Below are 18,300 nucleotides of genomic sequence, written 5' to 3'. Positions count from 1 at the left end.
TTTTTAGTTATGTTTTTTTAAGTGAGAAATAAAAAATCATTATACACAATAATTAAGGTTTAGTTGAAAAGAAGATGTAAAAAAAAGAGGCTAACACAGTAACACTTATGCTATGTGCAACAGTAATTAGCCGCCCAACAGCGAATTGTAAACTCGTCTTGACATTACTGGGCATTGTTTCTTTTTCTGAATTGGGTAGAAGGCAAGGGGAGTTGAATTGACAAAGAAATAAGACTGGGGACTGTATTCATACATTTATTTGGCCTTTGCTTGTTTCCCTAGCACAAGCACCGCTTCATACCATAGAAAGGATTCTCTGTTCCTCTATGCATTGAATTGAATTGAAAAGCAATACGAGTGAGAGAATGGGAAGGCAGAAAGGAGAAGGTGCGAGAAGCAAATCACGTCCTTCAAGTAGCAGGTTTACATCAATCCCTAATTTCACAATCCATACCACTATCATCATCATCATCTCATCCATTTTTCTTCCTTGCAGCCTGGCCGCCTCACTCTTGCCCTCCGGCTCCGCCGCCGCCGTCGGGTTCGGTGGCTTTGTCGGCAGTTCGCGTCTCGATCCTCCTCCTTCGTCCGAAGATTCTCTCTCCTTTGCCGTATGTTGTTTTTTCTTTTTATCTAGCTTTTGCTCAATTTTTTTTATTATAATTTTAGTTAACTCATATTTTGTGTTCCTAATTAACGTACAAGATTGGTTAATAAACTGAGTTTGAGTTCCTTCAATATTTTTTGTTTCTTTTGGGGTTTTATGCTAAGAGGCTTTATTTGTTGCTTCCAATTGAGTTATTGGAGCTGGCTAGAATGTCAGTGTCACTTTCTGATCAATGTATTCATGCATTGACATAATGTCGTTATTTCGTCTCATATTTATTGGGTACGCAGGATGTTGATAGTGAGATTGCGGTGCACTTAAAGAGGTTAGGCAGGAAGGATCCTACCACTAAGGTAATTTTTGGATTAGCTTCTGTACTAGTTCATTAGAATGTCTGACATGATCAAATGCAACTCGTTATAGTATTCTGTATGCCTATTTTGATGTGTGTTGACCGATTCCTCTCCATGTTTTTGGATTTGCACCTTTATCAATTAGCCAATTGTAGATGACGAATATTCAATGCAAGCATGCGCGAAGTGTAAATAGAGAAACATATCATTTTTTATTATTTTGTTATTGACTGAGCTTAATGGCACTGTGTGATCCATGTTGCCAACCTCAAGTAGTGGGATAAGGCTTGGTTGTTGACTTGTTATATTTGGAAACATGATGGTGCCACTTGCTGTTAGAACATGAAGTTTGCTGAGTTTGTGTGAAGCTATATTTAATGATAATGGTAGTTTTCTCTTAGTGCTTTGCATTTAATATGGAATGCTGAACATCATTGACATGGGTGCACAATGGATGGTGCATAGCATCTGTCTGTCTAATTGTCCAGTGGGTGGGATTGGCATTGCTGTTCTCCTTTTCACAGTTTGTTTAGTTATGCTCATGCACCTGTTCTATCATTGATTTCCTTATCTGTTGATGCTGAAGTGAATATTTGGACATAATCTAATAGGTTGGAAGTCAGTTAATGGCTGTTCAATTTTTCACCTTTGCCCAAACTGTAGTGCCATTGTGTTGAATAGGGGTCTTTCTTGAGGATTTAGCTCTTCTAAAGTGATGAGATGTGTAAAGTGAGAAATTGAGGGGCCCGGCCATAAACCATTTATTTGAATTCAAGTATTTTATAAACATAACCAACTTCAAATCAATGGTGGATAAGTCCTCACTTTTGCACTTTACACGTCTCCTTACTTTAGGGGAACTAAATCCCTTTCTTCATACTTTATTTGCTTGGGTGCCCATTAAGTTCTAATTCACCCCATTTGTTTTCTCAGTTTACATAAAAGGAGGGTCAGGAAGGAGGATTTGACTCCACTGCAGTAGGAGTTATAACCATTGATTGAAAAATTAATGATTGAGATTTAAACAACTATGAAATTCACTATCCATGTGCATGTATTTAGTCATTATCTCAACTGTTGATTTTTTAATCAATGGTTATAACTCCTTATTTTACTTGCTAAAGTAAAACTCCTACTTTTGAGGAGCCAAATCCCCCTTTTTGATCCTTTATTTTATGTTTACTTGTTTAGTTTTTATGTGAATGCACGAGGTTGACTATCATTGTGCTTGGCAATGGCTAACTTCTTTTTTGTGAGTGTGAAGTGGTGTTTTCTTTCCAACTTATAATTTCTCTCTGCTGCAATTGCAATGTGTTATTGTTGGCCTGTTTGTTGATGAGGTCATGATGACAATTTTTTGGGATAAAGATTGGTTGAAGTTTTTAGACATTTATTATGATAACTATTGTAGTTAACTTAGAGGTTGATTAGATAACATTTTCTATCTGTATCAATGTGTATACTGTATAGTTAAATTAATGTTTCATCTATTTTCTGTGATTTAAGAACTTTTAAGAAATATTTTTTCGCATTCATTTCATATGTATAAAATGATAACTAGGGCATCATGGTGCTTGTGAATCTTTGATTGGTTTCTTTCTCCTTATATTGTATGTTGTTGACTGTGACCATCATGACGACTACATTCATTTATTGTATCTACTTGTGTTTTGTCATCCATAGTTGAAATATGTCTAATTGGGATGTAATGAATTAGTCTTACCCAATAATTTTGGATGGTGATAAATCTAATTTTTATACATCATAATCTCATTGGCCTTTTATTTGTCCTTTGTATTATTTTCTTAAACAGCTTAAGGCATTGGCAGCTTTGTCTATGCTGGTTCAACAGAAGTCGGCAAAAGAAATTGTTCTAATTGTTCCCCAATGGGTATGGATATTTAATTGTTTGTCTCGGCATTCCTTGTATCAGGTCTCTTACCTTTTATATGATGATGAACATCTATGTTAAATGGTTACAAATTGTTCTTTTTAATAGTGACTTTTTTCCTTTCAGAAGAAAAGAATTCCCAATGCCTGTCTAATGGTTTATTAGTTTGTAAATAATTGTCAGATTTTTATTGCATAAATCATGGTTACCATTTGTTGAAAACTGTTATGGAAGTGGAACTGAGAAAAGAGACAGGAATACAGGACTCAGTGATAAGATGTGTATGTTTGCTTGTGTCACTTTTCTTTGAACATATTGAAGTGGGTGTAGTAGGACAATGTACTCGAGAGATGTTAATCTGATTCTGTATGCTATTGTTCACATTAAAAAATCTGAAAATTGAGATACATCAGACAGAGTTCTAGCTTTCAGAGAAGGCTTTACAATTGTAACAAATTGATTTCAGTTGGGCTAATCAACTGTAACAGATTAACTGGCAGAAGCTTCTAGAGATTATAGCTAGCTGACTTGACACACTAATTATCTCAATACTCTACCATGTGAAACATAAATAGACATCTAGTTTAAGTATGTATATAAAGTTAGACATTGCAGTGGATGTTAGACTTCCATTTATTTTGTGATCATCATACATCTTTGTCATCTGGTGGATATGTGATCCTTAATTTTATTAATGCATTAGTTCAAGCTTTGAAGATACTTATTTATTATGCTTTTGTTCTTGTGTAGGCATTTGAATATAAAAGGCTGTTGCTGGACTACAATAGGGAGGTTAGGCGGGCCACTCATGATACAATGACTGCTCTTGTTACTTCTGTTGGGTTAGAACTTTTCTGAGGGACATTTATGCATGATTCTTTCTTGATTTTTCAACTGTATAACTTAAGAGTATTTGAAAATGGAAATTTGAAAATATGTTGCTTAATTTTCTGAGTAGCATTTATGCAGGCTATTTGACAACAGCAGATCATGCCTTAACTGCTTGGGGATTTGGTTCTCTGTTGTAGCATGCTCTCTATTCATACTAGTTTTAATTCTTCCATTTCTATTTTCTGATTGGTTATGGCTTAGTTACTTGCATCATTAGCTTATTGAGAATCAAAGCATCTTTCTGAAAAAGTTGAGATTTTAGGCTGCCTAATAACAATGAGAAAAGCCCACTGGTTCCCACTAGGTGGGAACGTTTTAGTTTATCCATTATACATTTTTGTTAATAGGTGTATTGTGTACTGGTCTGCTATAAACTGCATTTCAACTCGTTAATAGCATCAGAATTATCTTGAATTAGGATTAGAGTTATCTACTTGTGTAATTGGTCCAATCCATGATCCCTCTGTGAAGTCTAGAACTGTTGGAGGCTTGGAGCGAACTTAATTTACACAGTGCGAGATAGCTGACTTGACTTTCCACACCCTTTTCAGGAGAGATTTAGCTCCACATCTGAAGGCTTTGATGGGACCATGGTGGTTTGCTCAATTTGATCCAGTTTCTGAAGTTTCTCAGGCAGCAAAAAGGTCTTTGCAGGTTTGCTACATTGGTTATTACAATTGTGTTTTACATGGTTTCTTTTTGTTGTTGAAAATGGAAAAGGTTACCTTAAAGTGTGTGTAATACTCTTTATAATAGGTTGATGTATTTGGTTTCACCTTGGTTCTGTAAGGAACAAAATTATCTGTCATTGATGCTTACTGTAGTATTCTGTGTAGGGGATACATGGCTTGTCATTGTTTACTATCTACTAGTAATAGTATCCATTTTAATATATAATAGTTCTTATGGAATGAAGAGAGAGCCATAAAGGAGAAGCTTTCTCTGTAATTTTTGATATAGTTTTAGAAGAGTCAACTCGTTGGGAATTTCCCAGTTAATTGATAAATTCATAGATAGGTGTGAAAAGATGCTATATGTCCCAGTCCACAATCAAGCAAGACTGCCATTGGGTATTTTGATATATAGTGTCAGTTTTGTGAAGTCAGGATAAGAATGATCTGATAGACCTTAAACTTGGAAAGTTTATGTGAGAAGGAATAAGCAGACAAAGACTCAGTAGGCCTGAATTATTAGTGTTTGTGCAGTATTTGTGTCCTTTGGCAGTTATTTAAGCAGTTATGGATCTGAATTACTAGTGTTTCTGTAGTATTTGTGTCTTTAAGCAGTCATTTTGGCAGTTATGGATTTGTGTCAGTTAGTGAGATATAATTTGTGTGATAAACCTGTATGTGGCAGTCAATTTGTCAATTTGTTGTTTATGATGTTTTGAAGGAGGAAACTGCTTGTTAAGGGAAAACCCTGGGTAATTATTGTACTTTTCTTCAAATCTGGTCTACAACCCAGATTCCTCTAGTAAAATTTAACTATTTGTGTGTTCAATCCTTGAGCTATGCATCTGAAAATATCTTTTCTTTGATGTATTTCAGTGTGAATATTAGCTCAGAAACCAATAAGGAGTTGTCCTATGTTAGTTACTTTGAATAAATCTTCAATATAATTTGTGTTTCAGTCATTATCTAGAGCAACGAAGTCTTAAGTATATGCTTTTCCTATGCAGATCCATGTGTGCTTAAAGTTATTGCTTATATTATACTTATACATGCTGATAAATATGACTTATGGCATAGCCCCGACTTTGTTAGAAAACTTTGAATGTTTTGGAAATGTCATAATGAGATTTAGTAATTTGAAAGTAGGTTTTGTACCTTTTCTGGTTCTTTTTCACTAACTAATGCTTAGTTTTACTACCCAGCTTTGCTTAAAAAAATTACAGCATTAATTTTTCTGAAAAGAAGTGAAGAGCGGAAGTTATTAATATCCTTAAATTGAAATATTTAGGACTCATTTTTAAAGTATCTTTAAAATGTACATGGATGTCAGAATGCATGCTTTTTCTTGTTATATGTATGTTGTGTTGTGTTTAGTTGACTGTTCAATCCAGTAGTAATCTTTTAGTGTACATGGAGTACCAAGGTATATTCTGCACAACAGCTTTTAATCCTTTGTTTAATTGTGATAGGCGGCCTTTCCAGCTCAAGAAAAGAGGCTTGATGCTTTGATTTTATGCACAACAGAGATTTTCATGTATCTAGAAGAAAACCTAAAGCTCACACCACAAAATTTGTCTGACAAAGCTGCAGCTACAGATGAGTTGGAAGAGATATACCAGCAGGTATATATTGAGAACCAATTTAACATATTTGTAATTCAAAGTCTTGAATTTATAGATTTGCGCTGGTTTTCCTTTTTAGTTGACTAAAAATGTTCTATATGGTTAATTATAATGGGTGGATGTCTTGTGTTGGTATAACAAATTCTTGATAAACTGTTTCTTTTAGTATTTTTATGATGAAAGGATTTTAAAATAATGGTGGAGACCTTACTTCAGGTTTATGTTGCTATTTTATTTTGCATCAAGGTATGATTGACACTGGATAAATAATAATAAACTGATTTTATACAGATAGCTGTTTTGAATTTTATGCCTTTTTGATATAATCATTTGATCAAATGTATCAAATTATCCTGGTGACATACCAGGAGAAGAAAATTTACCAGAAAATGAAAGAAATTACCTGACTTTTCATTGAACTCCTGTAGTGTAAACTGATATTATTATTTATACCAAGGTTGTTCATTATTCTTCCAAAACTATTGTGAGTAATATCCTACCTAGGATCAAAAGGGTAGGTAAGACGCCTAAAATCTGAGATCATAACACAGACCACAAGATCTTACCTAGGTCTTATCAAAGTGAGTCAGTAGATGTGATTGAGACTGCTGATTCTGAAATTTTCTTTGTAAGATTGTGAAATAGTGATCTTGACAACCTTGTCTGTGAGATGTAAGTATGACCTGGCCTGCCATAATTAAAAGGTTGTGCCCTCTTCTTGGACTAATTTGATTTTAACTAGAGGACCACATAAATGAATAATGATATGACTAGTTTCTAGTCTGTTTGCCTGCCCATTGTACTGCCTAAATAGTACCTGATTAAATTGCTGTGTAAATGCAATTTTTTTATTCCTATCCTCTATTCTTACACTTCTTAATCTTATCTAATATTCATTCCAGGTGGCCTGTTCTAGCTAACAGTTTAAAGATTCAGTGTTTGACATGGTTAAAGGGTTCAAATTTCCTTTCTGGACTACATTTTTTACTTGAAGTTTCTTCTTTATTTTGGTTTTACAGGTGATATCATCAACTTTGTTAGCTTTGGCCACACTTCTTGATGTCTTAATTTGCTTACAACAAGAGCGACCTGGTTTTGAGAACATAAATGCTGAACCTAAACATGCTTCGAAGGCTAGGGTGGCCGCTGTTTCTTATGCTGAAAAGCTGTTCAAAGACCATAAATACTTTCTGGACTTCTTGAAGTCCCAAAGACCTATTATTCGATCTGCTACCTATAGTGTATTGAAGAGCTTAATAAAAAATATGCCACAGGCTATTAATGATGGAAATATAAAAACTCTTGCTGGTGCAATTCTTGGTGCTTTCAATGAGAAGGATCCAACTTGTCATCCCTCAATGTGGGATGTAATAATACTTTTCTCTAGAGGATTCCCAGATGCTTGGTCTTCCTTAAACGTTCAGAAAAGCATACTGAATCCATTTTGGAATTTTCTTAGAAATGGTTGCTTTGGATCCCAGCAAGTTTCATATCCAGCTTTGGTTTTATTCTTAGACAATGTGCCCCCTAAATTTATTGGAGGGGATAAGTTTTTTCTCGAATTTTTCCAGAACTTGTGGGCAGGAAAGCAAATTTCCCTATCTGCAGATAGACTAGCATTTTTCCAGGCACTGAAAGAATGTTTTCTTTGGTCATTGAAAAATGCTTCAAGGTACAAAATTTTCCTTTCAATTGTGGCTATCTGTATTTGGAGGATCTATTACTCCAGTGTTTGTGTCAGTATCTGTCCCTCACCCCCAAAAGGAAAATATTTAGCGTTCCGTTTTTTTTTTACCAAACTGTCTTCTGTTTGTATCAGATACAATGATGGAGAGGACGCAATCAGTCATTTCCGAGTTGCTCTTGTTGATAGTGTCTTAGTAAAGCTTTTGTGGCAGGATTTCCTTACAACTGGAAGCTCAAAAGATAATGTTATAGTAAACTCAGGAAAAGCAACAGATTCATCTGAGGAAAATGTTTCTCATAACAAGAAAGTGGATATGCTGAATACAAAATATCCAATGCCTTATTTGCAAGAGTTGGGAAAGTGCTTTGTTGAAGTCCTCTTAGGCATTTATATATTAGATATCAATCTTCTATCCGTTTTTATTGTGGAACTTGAGGATAATTGCATGTGCATTCTTCAGCAAGCAGGTAATGTGGAGGTTGTTGAACGAATCATTTTGTTCATGTTATTGCTGGAGCAACATGCTGTGATGAAAGGTGCAACTTGGCCCATGGCCTATATTGTGGGACCAATGCTGGCAAAGTCTTTCTCAATCATTAGATCTTCTGTAAGCTAATATTTATACAGACTTCTTTTGCCACTTAGTCTGATCTATGTTTGGTAATTTATTTATATGTGATTTAAATTATTGGTTTAATAATAAAAAAGTTTGGCCTATGCTCCTGCATTATGGAATATCTTCTGTCATCAATAATGTTATCTTAGTCAGAGTAGAGTTCCCGTTTCTTGCACATCATAATTGTTTTGTGGTATACGTGTTTATATTTTATCCATGCATAGTATCGGTCCCTTTTTTAGAGCTTTAAAGAAACTTGGTTTATAATGGACTCTGTTCTTACTCTGTAAAATTTTTAGGTCTTCTGAACGGAAGTAATTTATAAAGTCTAGACACAGCCAGGTGGTATACAGAAGGGATATTTGTTTTATAAGTCTTTAAAAGAGGTGGCTCTATGCACAATTAAAATATAAATAAGTGAATCATCAGTTTGTGGGAATCAGTTATGATGTCACCACTGTTGTTGATACAGGCTGTTAATAATAGGGGTTAAAGTTACTTAGGCCTGTGGTTTGCAAAATTCAATCGATTTCAATTATTACTTTGAAAAAAAGTGATGTTTCCTTCCAAGTTTTGCGAGACTCACCCTGTTTTTTTACATCTCAGGATTCACCAGGTACTGTGAGACTTATGTCAGTTGCTGTTTCAATATTTGGACCACAGAAGATGGTCCAAGAAGTTTTTATTAAAAACAAAGGGCACTATTCTAGTCAGTTTTTATATGATGGGGATAAAGTAGTGGAAGCTGAAGACTTTATGCAAATATTCAAGAATATATTTGTTCCTTGGTGTCTGCAGTCAAATAGTTGCTCAACTAATGCTCGGCTAGATTTATTATTGGCACTGCTGGATGATGAGTATTTCTCAGAACAATGGTCTTTCATTATAAATTATGTGATTAACCAGAGTTATTCTGAGTTCCAACCTGGATTACTGGATGCTGACAATGCAGCAATGTTGGCCATGCTCATAGAGAAAGCAAGGGATGAGAGCATGAAGAGGAGGGTGGGAGATGATTCCAGTTATAGACAAGGCACTAATGCTGAAGATTGGTGTAATGAATATCTGGAATCATCTGCTATTGCTGTTTCCCGATCTCTGCTTCCTTTTAGCACTTCTCATGTGCAGTTTGTGTGGTATGTCAATTCAAAATTTTCAAAGGCATGATGCAGTAATGTTTTGCATTATTTATGAATTTACCTGTTAAGAACTAGCATTATTTATGAATTTACCTGTTAATAACAAGTGTCAATAATTTGATTATTACATTATTTTTTATTTTATTTTTTAAATCCAAAATTTAGTTATCTTCATGTATAAAATAAGTCATTGATCCCCATATCTTGCATGGGACAGATGAGTAATTTCTGAAATTGGATACAGCAAGCAAAAATGGGGAGAAAGAAATGGGTGGGAAATGGAATGCATCAGGTGTCAACGCATGGCTAATTTGCTTATATATGTGTATATGCATTTATATATAATCTAGTCTCATGGAACTCACACTGAAACCTGAGTCTATTTTTTCATTGGGTGTGTTTGGGAATAAGGGCCAAGGGGAGGGAAATCTAGAGTACTATATGTAGTATCTATTCGTATTTAAATTTATTTTGAACCCTGTCCCAGAGAAATACAAGGTTGATGATTTGTGGGGTCTTCACTCTGATCTTATGCTTTGTACTTGCAGCTCTCTTCTTGGTGGTTCAACAGAAGGAAGATCCATGTCATTTCTGTCCAGAAATGCAATGATTCTCATCTATAAGGAGATTTTCAGGAAGTTACTTAGTTTTATTCAGGTTTCACCTTTCTTTTGGGTACAGAATGCAGCTTCTATGTTAAGCAATGGTGAAAAGATGTGTGTAGAATTTGATAGTTCTCTCAATGTTGTTGAGATAGCGCAGTTTGCTCTTGAGATACTTGATGGTAGTTTCTTTAGCTTGAAGACACTTGATGGGGAAAGTGGACTTGTATCAGGAATTTTATCTGCAATTTTTGTCATTGAATGGGAGTGTAATTTATGTAAAGCTCTGGATGATTCACTTGATGATAAATCAATGACCCAAATCAAGGCCAGGCTAACATTTGGTGAATATGCGTGTGCTTTATGTAACAAGATCAATGTTCAGTTTCTGAAAAGCCTTTGCTTAGATAGCCGCAAGAGATTGTTGAACATCTTAATTCAGTCAGTAAGATTTGCAATATTTGCTGAAGACAGGCTTATTAATGACAGAATCACGTCATTATGCTGTACATGGGTGCTTGAAGTTCTTGAGTGTGTCTGTGTGGATAAAAATGAAGAACAAAATTTGCTACATCATCTGCTTAGCAAGGGTGAAATGTGGCCTGTTTTTGTTGTTCCAAACTTTAGTATGACAAAGGTATTGACACATTTAGTTATTTGACTCTATTAATATTCATCAGTTTATTTTTTATTTTTGAATATATATTATTTTGCTATGCATACTGGGACAGCAATATATTGAGACTACATCAATGTGGATATAGCTAATTGAGCTTTAGTAGCTTTCACCAGGGGACAAGTCATTATAGCATATAAGGCTCCTGTGGGGTTTGTTGACTCTTGTAGAGTATTGTCAGTACTCATGCTATTTTTTTGGGGTACAATTCAAAATTTTATTTGTAAATGCTCAAACAAATCTTAATGCCTACAAAAGAATAGTGTATGTATTGATGGAACTAGTTAGGGCTCTAGCCTAATATATATAAAAAAATAACATGCTACTTTTAACCACCAGTTTATACCAAATGCAGGTTTCAGGACACCTGAATTTTGTAGCTTTAATTGACAAATTAATCTCAAAAATTGGGATGGATAGAGTTTTTGCTGGATGTGAAATGCCTGATCCATCTATGCTTGAAATAAGTCATGAGGTTGCATCTTCTGCTTGTTTAGCTGCTGAAATGCTGTGCACGTGGAGATGGCCTGGAAGCAGTGCTGTGTCTTCTTTCTTACCTCTACTGAGTGCATATGCCAAGAGAAGTAATTCTCCCCAGGAAAGCCTGTTAGATGAAATATTAGGCATCTTGCTTGATGGTTCTCTTGTTTATGGAGATTATGGCACAAAGTATTCAGTGAGTATGTGGCCAGTTCCATCTGAGGAAGTGGAAGTTATTGATGAACCATTCTTACGAGCTCTTGTTTCCTTTCTGTCCACTTTGTTTAAAGAGAAAATATGGGGGGCGAAGAAGGCATTGAATCTGATTGAACTTCTTGTGAATAAACTCTTCATTGGTGAAGCAGTAAACACTAAATGTCTTAAGGTTCTACCTCTGCTTATAAATGTACTTCTAGAACCATTGTATGGGGATGCAGAACCTAGTATAGTTGTTCAACATTGTTCTTTAGAAGAAAGATTTGTGCAAAATATTATGATAGACTGGCTGGAGAGGGCACTATGTCTCCCACCTTTGGTCACATGGAAAACAGGAGAAGGTAAATTTCTCTTCTGATTGAGACACCACATGTTAATTCCCCAGTTAGTCCTGAGTAGACAATTTTTTATAGGTAGGGATAGAGTTTTGGTAAAATTCTACATTTTTTTGTGTCCATGATTGGGCGTATGGGGCATATGCTTTTTTGTGATAGTGCTAATTGTTCACTTTGTTTAAATGTAATTCTTACCTTGAATAATTTTTATCTGAACCAAAAATTGCCATGAATATTGAATGGTATTAATGAAACTGCTCATGACTGTTGTAGACATGGAAGATTGGCTTCAGTTGGTGATTGCCTGTTATCCTTTCAGTGCAATAGGTGGCCCCCAAGCATTAAAGCCAGCAAGGAGTATCAGCTCTGATGAGAGGAAACTTCTTTATGAGTTGTTCCAGAAGCAAAGGAACGTTGCTGGTGGATCTGCAATGATCAACCAGCTTACACTGGTGCAGATGCTGCTATCAAAACTTATGGTTGTTTCAGTAGGTTATTGCTGGAACGAATTTAGTGTAGAAGATTGGGACTTTCTGTTGTCTAACCTAAGGTGCTGGATTCAGTCAGCAGTTGTAATGATGGAGGATGTAGCTGAAAATGTAAATGGTCTTGTTAATAGTTCATCTGATAATTTAAATATGATGTGTCAGAAAATTGAGAAAATTATTTTGATTTCAGATCCTTTTCCCATAAAGATTTCTGAAAATGCTCTTTTGTCTTTCTCACTTCTCCTTAAGCATTGTAAACGTCAACAAGCTGAAGAGAGAGATAATTTAAATACATTTAAATCCGAAAAGTTGGATTCTGTTAAAGATCGGATTCTAGAGGGTGTCCTTCGCTTCCTATTTTGTACTGGCATTTCTGAGGCTATTGCAAATGCATGCGGCAAAGATGCTGCGTCAATTGTTGCATTGTCACGGATTGAATATACTCACTTTTGGGAATTGGTAGCTTTTGGTGTTGTTAATTCCTCGTCACAGGCTAGACATAGAGCAGTGAAATCAGTTGAATTTTGGGGACTAAGCAAAGGGTCTATTAGTTCCTTGTATGCTATACTTTTTACTTCCAAGCCAATTCCTTTATTGCAGTTTGCTGCATATTTTATTCTTTCAAATGAGCCTGTTTTAAGTGTTGCTATTGTTGAAGATAATGCTTGTAACTCAGACACATATGCTGCTAGTGACCTGGATATCAGCCGTCTTGAAATGTCAATTGCAGAAAAAGTTCATTTGAAAGAGGAAATATCTTTCATGGTAGAAAGGGCACCTTATGAGGTTCTTGAAATGGACTTACTTGCTCACCAACGAGTAAGGATACTTTATGTGGAGATAAAGTTGAACTATCCTTTATATGTCAAGCATTTTTTTAATGTTTATGTATGCATTTACTTGTTTCGTGGGGGAGCACTAATGATGTACAAAAAACATTGTAGGTAAATGTCTTCCTTGCTTGGTCTTTGTTGATATCACATCTATGGTCATTACCTTCATCATCATCTCAAAGGGAAAGATTGATCCAGTACATACAAGACTCCGCTACCCCTGTTATCTTAGATTGCCTTTTTCAGCATATTCCTGTGGAGAATTCCATGATTCAGAGTCTGAAGAAGAAAGATGCAGATATTTCTGGTGGTTTATCAGAAGCAGGAAGTGCTGCAACCCGTGCTACCACAACTGGTTCTCTTGTGTTTTCTGTGGAATCTCTTTGGCATGTTGAATCAGAGAAAATTTCATCACTTGCTGGAGCAATATATGGCTTGATGCTTCAGGTTCTTCCAGCTTATGTACGTGGCTGGTTTAGTGACTTGCGTGATCGTAACACTTCAGCTGTCATTGAATCCTTTACAAGGACTTGCTGCAGCCCTCCTCTCATTGCAAATGAATTGTCTCTGGTATGGTGTAGTTTCTTGCCCACATAAAAAGTAGTTTGTTGTTTGATAAATTATTAGAATCCAATTGTAAGGTATGAAACTTGAGTCTACATTAGAAGTATGGGATTCTAGTGTGGGATTTACAAGACCTTGAGTTTTCTAACTACAAAAACTAGCTTTTGTGGTATGGTTGCAAATGAGCATTGCAGTGTTTGCCATGGACTAGTCAAGGGACTAGTGCACAGCTAACCAATGTCAGCGCTGGGGCTGTTGGGTGTGGTGGGATGTTATCCAATTGGAAGGCATGAGATTTGAGTCCCACATTAAAAGTATGAAATTCTAGTATGAGATTTATAAGGCCTTGAGCACTTTAACTTCAATGGCTAGATTTATAAGGCCATCATATGTATTTTATGTTGAAATACCAGAATCTGTTGACAAAGTGAAAATGTTTTAATGCAGAGTTGCATGATCAACACATAGTTGTTGGAGAGGGAAATAAGAGAAAAAGCATAAATTAATGAAACATTTTAATGTGATGGTCAGGTCACTCTCGCACACCAAGTTATATAATTTAAATACAAATCTATGTATCTAAACATTAACCCATGATTGTAAGTAGTTTCCTCAATATTCTGGTACTGATTTGCATGTACATTTATAACCTTAGCCTTGTTTTCTGTGTATATCTCGCATCTTATGGTTCTAATGCCCCATTCAAGCGTGGCATTAACAAGGACCATAAAAAAAGTTAACTGGGTGAAGATTCAGAACTTAAATGCTTGGATATCTGTAAATTTTTATTGTTTCATAGAATGCAACAGCCAACTTTATTTTTTGCTGTAACAGTTACTTAGAATCAATATGTCATATTTCCAAGGATCTTTTTTTTGTGGGTCAGATATTAAATAGTGTATCTGGACACTTAATTTATGCCAGAATCTGAAGGTTTTGTTTGATCCATGTAGCCAACCTTTGGCTGGGTTTTTTGTTGTAAACATGTAATTGATATATTAATAGTCTAGTTCTGATAATATGTATTTGTATATCATTTCCGATGCAGATCAAGAAAGCCAACTTCCGTGATGAGAATTTCTCAGTTAGTGTAAGCAAATCAGCAAATGAGATTGTTGCTACTTACACTAAGGATGAAACAGGAATGGATTTAGTCATTCGTCTCCCTGCATCTTATCCACTAAGGCCAGTAGATGTTGATTGTACAAGGAGCCTTGGGATTAGTGAGATCAAGCAAAGGAAATGGTTGATGTCAATGATGCTATTTGTTCGGAATCAGGTAATTTGCTATGGATTTAGTTCAGTCTTGCATTGTGTAGTTGGTTTCTGCTACCCACTACTTGTTTCTTTATGCATTGCATAATTGATTCACATATAACAGTTTGGTGAAAAATTCTTTCTCGTGAAGGACTACTTTTTAGTATTTTCCATTATTGCTTAGTGCTATACACCTTTGCAAAATTCAGTGGACAATGGATCATTATGAAAACCAATATTTATTTGAGCTGCTGAAGTTAACAATTTTTTTTCTGGTGCTGTAGAATGGAGCTTTAGCAGAAGCTATAGGAATTTGGAAGCGCAATTTTGATAAAGAATTTGAAGGTGTTGAGGAGTGCCCGATCTGTTACAGTGTAATCCACACCACAAACCACAGCCTTCCTCGCCTCGCTTGCAAGACATGCAAACACAAATTTCATTCTGCTTGCCTTTATAAATGGTTTTCAACTTCTCACAAATCATCATGCCCATTGTGTCAATCTCCGTTCTAAGGTTGCACCAGGAGTGATGAATTTTACCAATTTTACTTGCCGGTGATATCTTGCACTAAATGTAGTAGATGAAGAGAATGCATCGATAATGAGAATCAACGCTGATTTTCAGCATGAGACTCATTGCTGATTCAGGCAGGGTTGACTTACAAACTACAACCGGTTACCGAAAGTTCACATGATTCCTAGCTTGCTTTCTCCACTAAGCTTCTCTTAAGCAGATAGCTTTTAACACTTCATACCCTCGAAATTAAAGAGAAAGCTGGGCAATGGTATTGCGGTGACGACATGGGGATATCATATTTTCTATTAAGGCAGGAGAAGAGTATCCGATTCCTTTCCATTCTCAAATTTCTCCACTAATTAGAAATTTTGATTTTTTTTTTTTTTTCCGATGGTGGTAGTAATTATATTTTTGCAGTGCTTTTGTTCTGTTTAGGGGAGCTTATTTCTGATCGTAGGAGGCTGTCTGAACAAGTGGCTTTGTACATCTAGATTTTTTATATTGAATGTGGAAACAATCAAAGAGTAACGAGAAAGAATTGCCAGAATAAGAGGAGTAATTGTACATCTGTGAGCATTAGGCCATCAGCCATGAGAAGATTAATGTCAAAGAACATGGTAAAAATGAGAGACGAGAATTGTGCTACTTGAAAATTGGAGAAATGAATATCTTCATCAGTACTAGGTGGAAGTTATATGTAGACTTCCTGATACATTGGCTAACCGAAACTACCGGCTAACTTCCATGAAACTACATAACTGTCAAATTACATCTTAATGTAAGTTACATTTACAGTGTAGTAGGTAACAATTAAAGAGAACTGAGCAAATAGTCTCCACGAAGTGCGTAGAATGCAAGTACACGCGTTTGACTTTTGGTCAGCAAAATTTATTGCAATGATACATCAATGATCATGTTGACCAATGTTTGCATGTTGCCGTTTAAAGGCAGAAGCATTGTAAAGCAGCGTATTTTTTTAATATATTTTTTTAAATAGATTTTTTATTTTTATTTTTTTGTAAAATATATTTTAGAATATTTTAGTGGTTTTTTTATAAGAAATTATTTTATGAAGTAATTTTTTCTCATTTGTCCTTAAATAAAATTGGTGGAAACTTAAATTTGATTTTTCACAGGAATTAAGAAAATGATTAAACTTTTAAATTTTATAAAAAAATGTTTAGCTTCTTATTATACTCTTTTATTTTATTAATTATTTCACATTCATTAATTTTTATGAAACAACATTAATTATTAAGGGTAAAATTATTAATTAAACATTCATTGTTTATAGGATAAAGTTCATTTATTTCATAAGCAAGTTTTGGCTATTTATTTTGCTTAATAATTTTTTTATATACATTAAATTTTATTAATATAACAATGAAATCATGTAATATTATTTTCATGATCATGAATGTTAAATTTTAGACAAATGAAGCAGTCATAAATATGTAATCTTGTATTCAATATTTACTTATATTTTGAAAAGCATATTTATCCATTAAAATAAAGTTATCTAATAAATTATTAAATATATTTTAAATATTATAAAAAATTGTAAACTTAATCTATTTACTAACAAATCTTAAACTTATGGTTGAATTAATGAATGTCTATAAATAATTATTAAGACGAGTAAGTTAACTATGACTTATTTTTTAAATAAGTAGACCCCACTGTTGATTGATTTTATAAAATGAAAATAAAATTGGTAAAGTATCAAAGGAAGAAAAAAAATGGAAGGAGTAGCGTTTCAATTTTTCCAAAAAAAAATTGTTAATCAGTGTCTAAAAGATATCAATTAAGAAATTAAAAATAAAAAGTGAAAAAAAAAAACACTTATTCTAATAATTTTGAATGCATTTTAATGTAATTTATAATAAAATTATTTATTGATTATTTAATTTGCAATGCAACTGATTAAAAAGACACTTTCTTTAAATTAGCAAGTGTGTATTATACGCAATTTTAAAAAAAATAAAAATATACTAAATTAATAATATAAATTACAAATAATATAAATAAAATATAAAAATTGAACTTAATTCATAACTATTTCGCATTTTGCAAAAGCACTTGTAAATATAGAGAAAATATAAATTAAAATTATTTAAGGAAAAAATGTTGCTCTTGGTACATAAGAATTAGTTTATTGCCATAAAAGATACGAATTAAAATATAAAACATATGTTTTTGGAACTTTAAATTTTTGAAATCTCAAAAACTCATTTAAAAAAGTTTATTAACAAAAGACTATTTTAACAGTGATTTGCAAATATCTTATTATGTATAATTTTTTATTGAAGTAATCAAATTATTAATTAAAGAAATTCAAAAATTAAAATTTTCTTCAATCATGCAATTAATTAGAAAGAAAAAATTACTACTTTGATTTGATTCGGGAGCTAAAAGAGACATTGTCACAAATAAGAAAGACAAAGAGAATAAGTAAACTATATACAATACCAAGAAAACCTAAAACGCTAAGACAACCAACATACGACTTTTTACTTTTATATTATCCTCACTTAATGCATTTCTAATCATGCTCACACCTAAATTTTCAACGTAATTTTCTTTTAAATAGTTTCTATAATATTAAATCTTAAGGCTTGGAACGTGCTTTGACTTTAGAATGAAATAAATCTCTTCCCCCTCCCCATATTAATTTTTAATGAAAAAGCATTATGGTGGAAGTACATAAACAATTAACAAGGAATTCATTGGGAGTAAGATGAGGAAGTGGAATGACAAGATCTCCTGCAGAGGCGAACCACTAGGAGAATTATGGACTTTAGTCTAAAACAGTATTAAAGATAGGGCATGCATGCCTCATTCAGATTAATGAGATAA

The 18,300-nt window shown here is 34.1% G+C and overlaps 1 protein-coding gene across 1 annotated transcript; it reads left to right on the top strand.

The window, feature by feature from the left end:
- The first annotated feature begins 277 nt into the window (after window positions 1-277).
- LOC113847001 (E3 ubiquitin-protein ligase listerin) lies at window positions 278-16,529 on the top strand. Its single transcript, XM_027475817.1, has 16 exons — window positions 278-421; window positions 497-611; window positions 898-960; window positions 2,774-2,851; window positions 3,602-3,693; window positions 4,294-4,396; window positions 5,883-6,035; window positions 7,055-7,707; window positions 7,855-8,329; window positions 8,945-9,474; window positions 10,026-10,716; window positions 11,111-11,792; window positions 12,060-13,093; window positions 13,219-13,677; window positions 14,720-14,950; window positions 15,213-16,529. Exons 1-16 carry the CDS (start codon window positions 366-368, stop codon window positions 15,438-15,440), a joined length of 5,643 nt encoding a protein of 1,880 aa, XP_027331618.1. The 5' UTR covers window positions 278-365; the 3' UTR covers window positions 15,441-16,529.
- Window positions 16,530-18,300: the final 1,771 nt, after the last annotated feature.

This window comes from Abrus precatorius, unplaced genomic scaffold (genome assembly GCF_003935025.1).
Source record: "Abrus precatorius isolate BTA unplaced genomic scaffold, Abrus_2018 Scaffold8, whole genome shotgun sequence".
NCBI classification, from domain to species: domain Eukaryota; kingdom Viridiplantae; phylum Streptophyta; class Magnoliopsida; order Fabales; family Fabaceae; genus Abrus; species Abrus precatorius.
Note: the sequence above shows the minus strand (reverse complement) of the source record. Positions and strands in the feature narration are given on the sequence as shown.